General features: G+C 28.8%; 6 protein-coding genes across 6 annotated transcripts; 4 read left to right on the top strand and 2 right to left on the bottom strand.

The window, feature by feature from the left end:
- The first annotated feature begins 556 nt into the window (after window positions 1–556).
- LOC113792216 (protein Malvolio-like) lies at window positions 557–2,885 on the top strand. The gene is made up of 5 exons (XM_027342125.2): window positions 557–772; window positions 858–967; window positions 1,041–1,512; window positions 1,598–2,535; window positions 2,602–2,885. The coding sequence occupies exons 1-5, from the start codon at window positions 739–741 to the stop codon at window positions 2,707–2,709; spliced, it is 1,662 nt and encodes a 553-aa protein (XP_027197926.2). The 5' UTR covers window positions 557–738; the 3' UTR covers window positions 2,710–2,885.
- LOC113792217 (uncharacterized) lies at window positions 2,823–4,050 on the top strand. Its single transcript, XM_027342127.2, has 4 exons — window positions 2,823–3,142; window positions 3,208–3,285; window positions 3,360–3,538; window positions 3,601–4,050. The coding sequence occupies exons 1-4, from the start codon at window positions 2,823–2,825 to the stop codon at window positions 3,837–3,839; spliced, it is 816 nt and encodes a 271-aa protein (XP_027197928.2). The 3' UTR covers window positions 3,840–4,050.
- On the bottom strand, window positions 3,688–4,605 carry Pcd (pterin-4a-carbinolamine dehydratase). The gene has a single exon (XM_027342128.2). It carries the CDS (start codon window positions 4,380–4,382, stop codon window positions 3,858–3,860), a length of 525 nt encoding a protein of 174 aa, XP_027197929.2. The 5' UTR covers window positions 4,383–4,605; the 3' UTR covers window positions 3,688–3,857.
- Window positions 4,606–4,738: 133 nt separating this feature from the next.
- Rm62 (ATP-dependent RNA helicase Rm62) lies at window positions 4,739–8,751 on the bottom strand. The gene is made up of 6 exons (XM_027342124.2): window positions 8,562–8,751; window positions 8,262–8,491; window positions 7,430–8,190; window positions 7,089–7,350; window positions 6,809–6,868; window positions 4,739–5,545 (listed from the first exon to the last, which is right to left on the bottom strand). The coding sequence occupies exons 1-6, from the start codon at window positions 8,597–8,599 to the stop codon at window positions 5,025–5,027; spliced, it is 1,872 nt and encodes a 623-aa protein (XP_027197925.2). The 5' UTR covers window positions 8,600–8,751; the 3' UTR covers window positions 4,739–5,024.
- Window positions 8,752–9,676: 925 nt separating this feature from the next.
- On the top strand, window positions 9,677–12,229 carry Rcd1 (Reduction in Cnn dots 1). The gene is made up of 2 exons (XM_075824264.1): window positions 9,677–10,138; window positions 10,204–12,229. Exons 1-2 carry the CDS (start codon window positions 9,740–9,742, stop codon window positions 12,115–12,117), a joined length of 2,313 nt encoding a protein of 770 aa, XP_075680379.1. The 5' UTR covers window positions 9,677–9,739; the 3' UTR covers window positions 12,118–12,229.
- Window positions 12,230–12,334: 105 nt separating this feature from the next.
- On the top strand, window positions 12,335–13,245 carry LOC113792220 (stromal cell-derived factor 2). Its single transcript, XM_027342130.2, has one exon. The coding sequence runs from the start codon at window positions 12,473–12,475 to the stop codon at window positions 13,187–13,189; it is 717 nt and encodes a 238-aa protein (XP_027197931.2). The 5' UTR covers window positions 12,335–12,472; the 3' UTR covers window positions 13,190–13,245.
- The last annotated feature ends 35 nt before the right edge of the window (window positions 13,246–13,280 follow it).

Here is a 13,280-nt window from a genome sequence, read left to right as displayed (position 1 = left end):
GTTTTGTTTTGTTTTTGTTACAAGGATGGTGATCTAAGAAATATTTGATTGATTAATTAAAAGGAATTATCATCATCATTTTTAAAATCCTGATAAACTTTTCAATTTCAATCAATAAAAAAAAAATACAAATTAAAAACTTTTGTAATCAATCAGAAATGATAAACAGACTGATCATATAAAAATTATTATTATTATTGAAAAGGAAATTGTTTATATAAAAAAGAAAAAGAATTTTGAAAATTTGTAATGTAATTTAGATAAGAAAAATCAAAACAAAAATAAATATGAAATCCCCATCCTAAAAAAAAGTACACAAAAAAACAACAAAACGAGAATCCTGTGTAAAAAGGATTTTTTTATTGATTATTTTGTGCCCAAATAATAAGAAATGTCTTGCATTTTTTTTTTGTTTTCATTCTACACCTTGTGTTTGGGCACAAAAGGTCATCACTAACAATCAATAACATATACAGTCAATAAAATTTTCACGCAATTATCCTTGCGGATATGCGTTTTTCAATAAAATTATTATTATTATTATTATACAGTCAATAAGGATTTTTTTCCAACAACAAAAGAAGGGGTTTGTCGAATGATGACAGGTATTTAAAAGAATGATCTGATCCAATATCAGAGACAGAAGATATTCTTTTCTATGATCAATCAATACATCTTTGTCTCTGTTTTTCGTATTGTGATCTGTGATTTGTGAAGAATTTCAAACAATTTCTAGTGATGGCAACTTTGACGATGGTTCAAATGAACAAAAGTTTGTTGATGATTATTTTTGAAAATTTCGTTCTTTCAATAATCCTTGTTGTTGTTTCTTCAATTTTTCCCTCAATTCACCACAGACACAGAATCTTCGGAAACAAATAATGAAAATGAAAATGGCCAGAAAAAATTAGAATTGGATACATATTTTCAATCTGAAATCGATATACCTGAATGTTTGGATAATGATGTAAGTGATATTCAAAAGATTCAAAAATGTTTGTTTGTTTGTTTGATTAAAATCAATTATTTGCTTTAAAAAGTATTCATTCAAATGGAAACGTTTATGGGCATTTACCGGACCAGGTTTATTAATGTCGATTGCATATCTTGATCCGGGTAATATTGAATCCGATATGCAATGTGGTGTTATTGCTGATTATAAATTATTATGGATACTGTTATGGTCAACATTATTAGGTTTATTGATACAAATATTATCAGCTAGAATTGGTATTGTAACTGGTAAACATTTAGCTGAATTATGTTATTCACGTTATCATCGTATACCAAGATTATTATTATGGATAATGACTGAAATTGCTATTATTGGTTCGGATATGCAAGAAGTTATTGGTACTTCATTAGCACTTTATATGCTGACAAATCGTTGGTTACCATTATGGGCCGGTGTTCTTATAACAATATTCGATACATTTTCATTTTTATTTTTGGATAAATTTGGTGTAAGAAAATTGGAATCATTTTTTGGTTTTTTAATTGCAATCATGGCCGGTAATTTAATTTACAGTTTGTTTCGGGAAATTCCGCGGAAATAATAACAATATCTTTTTTATTCGTTTCTTTCTTTCTTTCTTAGTTACATTTGGATATGAATTTTTTGTCGTACAACCGGATATTAAAGATATTGTCATTGGTTCAGCATTACCATATTGTAGTGGTTGCAATAAGAAAGCATTATTACAAGCAGTTGGAATTATCGGTGCAATTATACAGCCACATAATCTTTATTTACATTCAGCATTAGTAAAATCACGTCGTGTAAATAATAAAAAAAGTTTAGAAACAAAAGATGCAAATCGTTATGTTTCAATTGAATCGGCTATCGTTTTGTTTATATCATTATTAATCAATTTGGCTGTTATATCGGTTTTTGCTAAAGGTTTGTTTGGTAAAACAAATCATGATGTTTATGAAATTTGTGAACAACAACAATCATCAAAAAAATTTATCGATATGAATGTATTGAAAAATGATAATCAAACATTTGATGCTGATCTTTATCAAGCTGGTATATATCTTGGTTGTGAATTTGGTTCATTACCATTTTATATTTGGGCAATCGGTATATTGGCTGCCGGACAATCATCAACAATGACCGGTACATATGCTGGACAATTTTCAATGGAAGGTTTTCTTAATCTTAAATGGCCACGTTGGAAACGAGTACTATTAACACGTAGCATTGCAATTGCACCAACATTTTTTGTTACAATATTTTCCGATGTACAAAGTTTAACCGGTATGAATGATTATCTAAATGCATTAATGGTTATACAATTACCATTTGCCGTATTACCAACATTAACATTTTCATCATCAACATTAGTAATGGGAAAATTTGTTAATAATTTTTTTAATTTTTTTATTGCAACAACATTATCGATTGCTGTTATTGTAATCAATATTTATTTTGTTATACAATTAATTATCGATAAATCCGGTAATTATTCATATATTACATATCCGGTAACATTTATAATTGGATCATTTTATCTAATATTTATTCTTTATCTGGTAAGTTATACTGGCGATAAATTGATTCATTCGATTTTAACCATCATTATTATTTTTCATTAACAGAAAGGATGTTTTCTCAGTGTTTTGGGTGTTCGTTTTCATCAGAAAATACCGTTGATTGGAAAATATTTTCAAGAATCAAATGAAAAAGAATATAAATATTTGGATTAATATGGATTATATGAATGGACCACATCGATTGGATTCGATCTCGCGATGCAGACAAAACAGATTTTTCAAAATTCTTGTAAACAAAAATTAATTAACTTTTTTTTTGATAAAAAATGTCTGTGATTAATAATAATGATCAATCGATTAATAAAGAATCGGATGAAAAATCCTATAAATCTCTTTATTGTTTAATAAATGATCAATCTTTTCATGCTGAATGTGAATTATTAAAAAGAATGTCACCGAAAATTGGTATTCGTTTAAGAAATTCTGAATATTCACGTTCGATTGAACAATTTTGTCGTTGGATTGATAAACTTCGGTTGAAAATCGAGCATTTTCCCAATAATTATAATCAAATTACCGTCAATAAATTAGAACAATTTGGTTTTTGTTTATATAAAATTTCCATTATATCGATGAAAGTTTTCAGGTTAGTTCATTGATAATGATGATCATTTTCTTTTTTTTCTAATCCAATGAAATGAATCAACATAGACTTTCGAAAATATGGATCGAATTAGGACAATTGATTAATCATTTTCTTATGATCATTGGTTTAGCTTCACGAATATGGTATGTGTGTTTGGTCGATTTCCAAAAAAATCAAACTGCTGTTTAATGAATATATTTTATGTTCTTTCTCTAAGCATTTTTATCAAAGCAATGATGGTCTATACATATGATATCTATAATCATCATCTACATGATGATGATGATGATAAATTGATAAAATTATTAAATAAAATGGGCATACAGGCAATATCGACAAAAATGATTGATTCGGGAAGAAAACTGAGTATCGTTGAAAACAATAATGATCTTGGAGGTTTGTTTGTTTATTTTTTTTCGAGAAAAAATGAATAATTTTCCATTCTGTTTTTTCCCCAGTTCCAATCGATAGAAAACTTTTTCAATCATCATCAAAATCAACGACAACAACATTACAAACAAATCCAATCAAAACAACAAAACAAATGAAAACGAAACAAAATTTTATTTCAGTTCAAATTGATGATAAAGGAAAGAAGCAACAGCAGAATTTTGGTCGGAAAAAACTACGAAAAAAAGTATTAAGAAAACTTTCGATGGCCAACAAATTTACGGTGATGATTGAATCAGCCCTTTGAAAGAATGTAAACCATCATTTATTGTTTGAAACGTTCGAAATAAATTTCAATCTGTTTAGCCAAACGAATATCACGTTCACTAAGACCATTTACATCATGTGATGAAAGTAAAATATTAACACGATTATAACAATTAAACCATTCAGGATGATGATTCATTTTTTCAGCTTTCAATGCAACTTGTGTCATAAAACTAAATGCTTCAATGAAATCTTTAAATTGAAATTCTTTTGTTATTGCATCACGACCAGATTTATCCATTGACCATTTTTGTTCCAATAATGGTTGTAATAATTCTTTACGTTGTTCATCATTTAATTTTGTTGCAGACATTTTTTTCACATTTGATGATATGGATGCTTTATTCGTTAACGACAATGATGATAATGAATTGAATTTATTATGATCAATGATGATTGAATGTTTTCCACCGAATAATTTACGTTTGATAATATTGTTGCTGTTGTTGTGCGTAATAATTGATCGATTGATAACGTTGATCAATGAGAATAAATCCTGTCGAACAACTAATAAGGCAGACATTGAATGGCGAGTTTCTTTTTCGTTGAAATGATACTGCTGCTGCTATATTATTTTCAAAGATGTTCAAACATGAAACGGACAAACTCGAAAATAATTTATTTTTTATTCAATTCAACGAGAAAAAAAATCAAGATAAAATGATGTGATTGAAAAAAAATCAAATTCAGAAAAAAAAGACGCATGTAAAAGTGAATTGAATCCAATCGAACGACATGAATTGAAACACGTTGATTACGTACTATAACGACGGTACACATTTTGAATTGAATTAATCTTTTTAAATAATTTCATTTAATGATAATCAAAAAAAAAATTTTATTAATTCCATTTAATTATAAATAAATGTGTGTAATTAATTAATTATCAATCATTATTTTTAATAATAAAGCTAAAAATATAAATTTAAATAAATCAATAGGGATCAAATCATCGATTGATTACCTATTAAGTGATAATGAATGATGGGGATTTTTGTTTTTGTTTTTTGATGCAAATGAATTCAATTGGTTACTTTTTTTTTGAATAAAAATTGGTTATATAATACTAGTTATGATAATATATCAAATTGGTCAAAAATAGATAATGATTGTTTTTTGTTGTTGTTGACAATCTTAATCTTATCCTTACCAATTTTTTTCTTAATTAAGCATAACTATTAAATCGATCTGTATTCGATGTTGTCGATGATGAATGTGTACCATTACCAAAATTTGGTCTTTTACCACCACTACTACCAAAACGATTATTATCATCATATTTTCGTTTCATTCCACCACCAAAACCATTAGAAACATTACCACCATTAGAATATCCATTACTGAATCCATTACTACTAAAACGACTACCACCACCAGCAGTGAAACGTGAATTTCCAAACGATGATGATCCATAAAATCCACCACCACCACCACCATAACGTTTCCGGATATTTTTACCAAATCGATGTGATTGACTAGCAAATTCATATAATTTTGCTGGTACTTCTTGTTTTGCTTCTTTCAATACATCAATCAAATCACTTGCTTGTTTAGCATTGTTTAATGTGAAAAATGTATATGCTGTTCCTTTACGATCACGACGACCAGTTCGGCCAATACGATGTACATAATCTTCACTGCATGTTGGATAATCAAAATTGACAACATATTTTATGTCATCAACATCTATTTTGAAATTAATTTAGATTAGAAAAAATTTTCCCAAAAAACAAAATCATAATCATTAAAAAAACAGGGTAATTTCTATTTGAAAAAAATGACAAAGGGAATTGGAAAAAAAATACCAATAGAAATTAGTAATTATAAAAATTACTAAAAATACCTGTGTGTATGGTACTTGCTTGATTTACTTATTTGCCGAGTTTTATATTTCATATTCGGTTAGCACACCAACAACAACAACAAAACTTGGTCATTCCAATCACCATTATCGTTGTTGTTATGTGTAAAAACCGACGATCATACACCATGAGAACTCAAAATTAAAAAAAAAAAAAAACACCACACAAACGATGAACGGTGTTTCATGGATATAGATGATGATACTAATACTAAACACTAAACTCAAACATAATACATCTCTCATTTGAATAAAACTCAAAACTCGGAAATAATTTTGTGGGTGAGTATGGAAAGAAAACTCTGGATTCTTAGTTTTTAAACGAACAATCTCTCTGTGTGTTCCAAAAATTGATGCCATGGCTTTTTATGGTAATGTGAAAACGGACATAATTTATTCGGACCCGACGACCATTTTCATAGTGATTATCGTTGATGTTTATGTGCGCGGTTGGAGAACACACAGATCGATGAATCGATGATTGTTTTTTTTTGCTGTGTCCTCCCGCCGACGTTCATCAATCCATAATTTGGTTTTGAGTGTGTGGGTGGTGTGCATGAATGTCGTCGAGTCGATTATATCATTATCATCATCATCAATTTTTTAAATGGGAAGCCACAGCAACGAAGTTTGGTTTTTGCAGATATAGGTTGTTCGTATTAAAGATGATGGTTTCCACAAGTTTCTGGACAAAACACTTATTTTAGAAAAAAATTGAACTTAAAATTCAAGTCCAGAAATCCCATCATAAACACATTTTCGTTTTGTCATAGATAGACAAATTTTTTTTTGTTTTACATAAAACAAAAAACAAAAAACACCGAAAAGGACATTTCACAAATTTGCCAATTTTGTTCAAACAATTGAATTGGCATGATGAAATCTCCTCCTCTTCTTTTTGTTTAACCGTTAAGATCCAGAATTTTCAACCTTTTTTTTTTGTTTGGGAAAAAAACAAGCAAGAAACACAGATAATGAAAAAAGTTTTTGTCAATATAAATCAAATAAATAGAATCATCCATAGACGATTTCAACGATTATTTTGGTAATGGAGAAAAATCAATGTGTGTGTGTTTGTGTGTACTTACCAAGCCCACGTGCAGCTACATCGGTTGCAATCAGAATGGTTGTACGGCCATTTTTAAATTCTATAAGAAAAAAAAATTAAAGAATTAAAAAAATTGTCTCAAATTTATCCTTGACATGATTTCATCAATCAATATTTTTATCGATATAGAAAACACGCCTACACAAAATTTTGCATTAATTTGGCCCAATATTGTCACCTTTTATCAATCAATCATTTAGATAATAAAAAGTCGGAAAATAGAGGGCTACCCAATGTAAAAAAACAACAACATCACTTACCGTTTAATGCCCAATCTCTTTCGGTTTGTGGTTTGTCACCATGTATTGCACTACAATACCAACCAACCGATTTCATTTGTTGATTTAATTGATCAACTTTACGTTTAGTTTCGGCAAATATGATTGTCTTATTTTCACGACTATTTGCATTAACTTGTGTTAATAATTTATATAGCTTGTCCATTTTTTCACTTTCTTCACAGACATCAATCAGTTGTGTGATATTATGATTGGCTGCCAATGAAATTGATCCAATATTGACCTACAGAAGAGATTAAAAAAAGGATCATTATTTGTTTTTATTTCAGAAACAAAAAAAACTTTCAACAAAACAAACAAACCTGTACATAATCAACGAGAAAATCTTCGGCAAGTTTTCGTACTTCTTTTGGCCATGTAGCCGACCACATTAATGTTTGTCGATTTTTTGGAATTTGATCAACAATTTTACGAATCTGTGGTTCAAAACCCATATCAAGCATACGATCAGCTTCATCCAAAACTAAATAACTAATATTATGTAGTTTAATTGCTCCTTCTTCAACAAAATCAATCAAACGTCCAGGGCAAGCAATAATAATCGATGGTTGTGTACGTTCAATTTCACGACGTTGACCACCTTTTGATGCACCACCAAAAACACAAACAGCACGTGTGCGAAACAAATTAAAAACTTCTTTGATTTGTTGTGCTAATTCACGAGTAGGTGCCAAAACCAATACACTTGGTCCATATTTACGACGATGTACATTACCATCAACATGTACTAAAGCCGGTAATGCATATGCTAATGTTTTACCCGAACCAGTTTGGGCAATACCAACAACATCACGTCCATTTAAAGCTAATGGCCATGCTTGTGATTGAATTACGGTTGGTATCGTAAATCCTTGTTTCATAATTACATGCATTATACCATCAGGTAATCCAATCAGATCGGTAAATTGTAAAATTGGATTCGAAACTCTTGGTCCACGAAATGTAACACTATTTGTACTTAGCCATTGATTGATTTCAAATTGAGATCTTTGACCGGTTGCTGGACTTTCACGATAAAAATTTTTATGTACCGGTAAATCTGCTGGTGGTGCCTGAATTGGAACTATGTAAATGCAGAAAAAATAAATAAATTTATTTCATTCAATTTTGATGCAAATCTTAATATCAACCAACCTTTAGCACCAAAACTTCGATAACCACCACCACCGCCACCAAAACCATTTGCACCATTAGATCGATTTGCAAATGAATCTCGTCCACGATTAAAGCCATTACTGTAATTATTTTGATGGTTATTGAAACCAATACCACCACTATTACCACCAACATCACGAGATCGATGTTCACTGTTGTAATTATTGTATCGATCATTTGATCCACGTGTTGTACCATTAGTATAGGTACTGAAATGTTACAAAAAGAATGTTAAATGTTAACCATCAACGATAAAACCTAAAACAGTAAAAAACTTACCTTTTGCTAGTATTGTTGAAATATTTCTTTTCAGTCATTTTGTTGTTGTTGTTATTACCTAATTTATCAATTTATTTAATTAGTTAATTTGAATATGAAAAAAAGAAAATGATTGGAAAAAATGAATTCAATTTGAAAAAATTTCCTAAAATGTATGATGTGTTCGGAATGAAAGAACAATACGTTTTAAAACTTTGCTGCTCACACCAAACACTGATTTGGCCTGCTCAATTTATATGTAGGCCATACGAGCATGCTCACAATGCTTTATTCGATCGGCTTGTTCCGTATGTTGTTCATATAGTTTTTTTTTTTTTTTTTTTTTTTTTTTTAGGAGCTTAACTCCAAAATTTTTTTATTAATATTTTTGAAAAAAAAAGAAAAAAGTAAAAGATAATGAAAGAAAAAAAAGGAAAAATTTTGTAACAATTTAGTTTTAATGTAAAATATGGTGGAAAAATAAAGCCGACTTTTGAGTATTGAATTTATGTTCTCATATTATAGATGAGTTTAAGTTTATTAATTTTTTATGTATTTCCATTGCGAATTGTTCAAATTTGTTTTCTCGTAATAAATTTACCATTAATTTTTCAATATTATCAATATTTTCAGTATTGTATGAATCTAAAATGTCTGTAAAGATTGGACAAGACAATAAATGATTATAATTTTGGTCTGCCTCACAACTCGAGCAGCGCGATGTCGATCCAATATTGAATTTTTTAAAGAGATGGTCGCGTGTGGGGCCATGGCCTGTGGTCAAGCTCGTAATTGCTTGGTTGATGGATAATAATTGGAAATTTTTATTTTCGTTGAGTATGATCACTAACGGTTTAGTACAGGTTGTTCATATAGTATGTATTCGATATTTTTTTTTTCGATTTTAATTAAATCACGAGAAAAAGATAAAAAATTTTATATAACAACCTTGAGACTTGCAAAGATAAAATTGAATCCTTTTTTTTGAATTGAAAAAAAGTGTAGAATTTAAATTGAAAAAAGAATTTGGATTTAAAAACAAAATTAAAATGAGATATGATAGTTGATAAACATTTTTATACGTTGTTCTTTGTTTGTTTCAACAACCTGATTAATTTGTCGTGTATAAACAAAAAATATTCCGTTGTCGAATTTTTTTTGTTCGAAACAAAAAAAAAATTATTTTGAAAGAAGAAAAAATGATGAAATTAGATTCACCGTTTATCAATGAAATGAATGATCAAATTTCATCCGAATCAACAAATATTAATGGAAAAAATTCGGAAAAGATTTCAAAATCATCACCATCAGTATTTGATAGTGCACAACGTGTTCAAATTCAACAATATCTGCATACAGTTTCTGGACAATTAATCAAGCCAACAATTCAAGAAATTGAACATAATTATGCAAAATGTCCACATATAAATCCAGATCCACAAATATATGCACAACCAACCAAATATCTTTTTATGAAACATTTTCCTCGACATCTAACTGGATCATCATCATCGAATAAATATCAACAACAATCGGATGATGATATCGATGTTGTTACATATGATGAAATGAAAAAGATTCCATTTCTAACACCAAAAGTAAGTTAATATTTTAATTCAATTTGAATTTCTTATTATCTTTGAATTTCTTAATTCCATAATAGCCACCACCTATACCGATAAAAATTGATGAAGATATTGCTGAAATTGATTCATCCATTACGGATAAATGGACAAATGAAAAGAATAAACTATGGACACGTGCAACAAAAATTATTCATTCAGATCGTATGGCACGTTTATCATTTGAAGGTCATGTTAATGAAGTACTATTAAAACGTAATCTACAAGATCATACTACACAAAAATTTCGTGAATTATTTTCATCAACATTTTGGAATTCAAAATTATTGGAATGGTTACATGAAACATTACTTGAACATTTGAATATAAATTATCAACAAGTTTATATTGAATCATTACAAATTCTTCGGCAAAAAATTCCAACATTAATCGAAAGATTTTATCATGTTAAAGATCGAATTGAAAATAAAAATCGACCAACATTGAATGATCCATTATTTAATACATTAAGTCATTATAAACCGAAAAAACTTCCACGAAAACCAATATTTATACTTGTACCGAATGGACCGAATCAAAATCTAAACCAGACTAATTCTCCACGTTTAAAATATTGGAGTTCATTGCTTAGTTCGATGGGAAAATTAGTATCATTATCTGTACCGGCTAAACCAACTGATTATATTGCCGACATACTTAACGATATACGTTATGTTGTAAATGAAAAAATTAAAAATTGTAAAAATTCCTATTCATCAAGACCAGTAGTATTGATTGGATTTAATTCAGCATCAGTACTTGCAGTACATTGTGCATTACAAAATCCTCGTTCAATTGCTGCTATTGTTTGTTTAGGATTTCCATTGAAAACAATTAATGGTAATCGTGGTGAATTAGGTGATACAATTCTAGAATTATCATGTCCAATACAATTTATAATAGGTGAAAATTCTGTACTAACACCATTGGATGATATTGAAGATTTTCGTGAACGTATGACACGTTCTGAAACAAATTTAATTGTTGTTGGTGGTGCTGATGATAAATTAGTTGTATCGAATATAAAAAAACGTTTAGAATGTCTTACACAATCAATGGTTGATCGATGTATTGTTGATGAAATTTATGAATTTTTATCACCAATATTAATGAATTATAATGAAGATAGTAATGGTTATTGTTGTTATAATAATCAAACAACAACAAGTCCATCATTGGCAATGAATAAAGATACACGTTTATATCGTTTTATACATGATGAACATGGACAAACATCGATTACTGGATCATCATCAACATCGAATCGAAAACGATCATCATCATCAAGAAAACGTAATAAAATTGATCAAGATTCATCAATGACAACGATGATGATGAATTTGGATGAATCAAATAAATCAACACCTAAACGTAAACGAACATCAAGATCAACAAAAAAAGATCAAATAATAATGTTAAATGATATTAATAATAGTATGAACAATGATCGAACACCTGGAACAATTACAACTACCAAAACAAATATTAATAATAATAATAATAATTTTGCACAAATTCTTGGCCGTAGTACAGTATCGAATACAATAACGAATCCAACTAGTTTTACATTAGTACCATATCAACCACAATTATTATCATCATCAACATCAACAACAACATTAACGAATATTGATAAACAACAATCGCAACAACAACAACAACAATTCAGTAATATAAAGATTGAAAAATCACAAATAATTTCTATTGATAATTTTCCATTAACAACAATAACGAAAAAAATTGTTAAAAAAACTACAAGTCCAACGGCAATTCATTTGGCTAGTTTGGATTCATTTCCAACAACATCTACATCAACTTTATCATCATCATCATCATCGATTTCAACATCTGTAACAACAATAACAACACCTACTTCTACTACTACCGGTAGTACACAAAATATTACAAGAACTTGTGGTCGAGAAATAAGACCACCAAAATCATTAGATTTTTAGAAAAAAAAATTATTTTAAAATTACAAAAAATTGTAATTTTTTTTTCATCAAAACACATAACGCCATCTTATGGATTAATTATTGAATAAAATTATTTTTTCCCATGCATTTATCCAAATACACGCAATCATTTTGATTGTGATTGAAAAAATTATTATGGTGGTGGTGGTGGTGTTTATGTAAATGATGTGTATATAAATCATGTTGATTTAATGAATCAAATTTCAAATTTCAAAAAAATTGATTGGCGTTTCTATTTGTTTGTTTGTTTATTTATTTTCATTTTCCAATCATCATCATCATCATCTAAATTGATTATTCTGTTTTGGATTCATTCATCAAATCAAATAAACAAATGATGGAATTGATATTTTGTTGGCAAAATTATAATCATCAATTAAAATTCAAAAATTCAATACGTTTGATAATCATTACATGTTTGAATATTTTTCTAATAATAAATTATTCAAATTCAATAGTTCAAGCATCGACAACAACAGTTACATGTGGTTCGGTATTAAAATTAATGAATGTAAATTCAGGTATACGTTTGCATTCACATGATATAAAATATGGTTCAGGTAGTGGACAACAATCAGTTACCGGTACTGATAAACAAGAAGATGTTAATAGTTATTGGCAAATTGGTCCGAAAACCGATGAACAATGTGAACGTGGACAACCAATTAAATGTGGTTCAATAATACGTATTCAACATTTACAAACGAAAAAAAATCTACATTCACATCATTTTCCATCACCATTATCACATAATCAAGAAGTTAGTGCATTTGGTCAAAATGGTGATGGTGATACTGGTGATAATTGGCAAATATTATGTGGTGGTTCGAATTGGGAAATGAATTCCAATGTACGTTTTAAACATGTTGATACGGAAATGTTTCTATCATCATCTGGTCATGTTTATGGCCGACCAATACAAGGACAAATGGAAATTATTGCAAGTAGTTATTCCGATTCATCGGCTTATTGGATTGCAAAAGAAGGTATTTTTGTTAAACCAAATGATAATGATAATAAATTTATTGGTGGTAGCCACGATGAATTATGAAATTTTTTTGATTGATTGTAAATTTGATTATCACAAATAAATGAATGAAGAAAGAACACTGAATAACCAAAAATCAATTTCTCTCGCGATT

This window comes from Dermatophagoides pteronyssinus, unplaced genomic scaffold (assembly GCF_027571235.1).
Source record: "Dermatophagoides pteronyssinus isolate colony J.1.1.1.1 unplaced genomic scaffold, Derpt_VIB-CSIC_2022.12 sq0063, whole genome shotgun sequence".
Taxonomy (NCBI): Eukaryota; Metazoa; Arthropoda; class Arachnida; order Sarcoptiformes; family Pyroglyphidae; genus Dermatophagoides; species Dermatophagoides pteronyssinus.
This window is presented reverse-complemented; position numbering and strand designations above follow the sequence as displayed.

Bases quoted from the DNA above. Each gene is read 5' to 3' on its own strand.
- LOC113792216 (XM_027342125.2), top strand. From the start codon at position 739: ATGGCAACTTTGACGATGGTTCAAATGAACAAAA. The intron at 773-857 runs GTTTGTTGATGA...AATTCACCACAG, and splicing joins GATGGTTCAAATGAACAAAA to ACACAGAATCTTCGGAAACA. The intron at 968-1,040 runs GTAAGTGATATT...TGCTTTAAAAAG, and splicing joins CTGAATGTTTGGATAATGAT to TATTCATTCAAATGGAAACG.
- LOC113792217 (XM_027342127.2), top strand. From the start codon at position 2,823: ATGTCTGTGATTAATAATAATGATCAATCGATTAATAAAGAATCGGAT. The intron at 3,143-3,207 runs GTTAGTTCATTG...GAATCAACATAG, and splicing joins ATATCGATGAAAGTTTTCAG to ACTTTCGAAAATATGGATCG. The intron at 3,286-3,359 runs GTATGTGTGTTT...TCTTTCTCTAAG, and splicing joins GGTTTAGCTTCACGAATATG to CATTTTTATCAAAGCAATGA.
- Pcd (XM_027342128.2), bottom strand. From the start codon at position 4,382: ATGTCTGCCTTATTAGTTGTTCGACAGGATTTATTCTCATTGATCAAC.
- Rm62 (XM_027342124.2), bottom strand. From the start codon at position 8,599: ATGACTGAAAAGAAATATTTCAACAATACTAGCAAAAG. The intron at 8,492-8,561 runs GTAAGTTTTTTA...GTAACATTTCAG, and splicing joins TTCAACAATACTAGCAAAAG to TACCTATACTAATGGTACAA. The intron at 7,351-7,429 runs GTTTGTTTGTTT...TCTCTTCTGTAG, and splicing joins TTCTCGTTGATTATGTACAG to GTCAATATTGGATCAATTTC.
- Rcd1 (XM_075824264.1), top strand. From the start codon at position 9,740: ATGATGAAATTAGATTCACCGTTTATCAATGAAATGAATGATCAAATT. The intron at 10,139-10,203 runs GTAAGTTAATAT...ATTCCATAATAG, and splicing joins TTCCATTTCTAACACCAAAA to CCACCACCTATACCGATAAA.
- LOC113792220 (XM_027342130.2), top strand. From the start codon at position 12,473: ATGATGGAATTGATATTTTGTTGGCAAAATTATAATCATCAATTAAAA.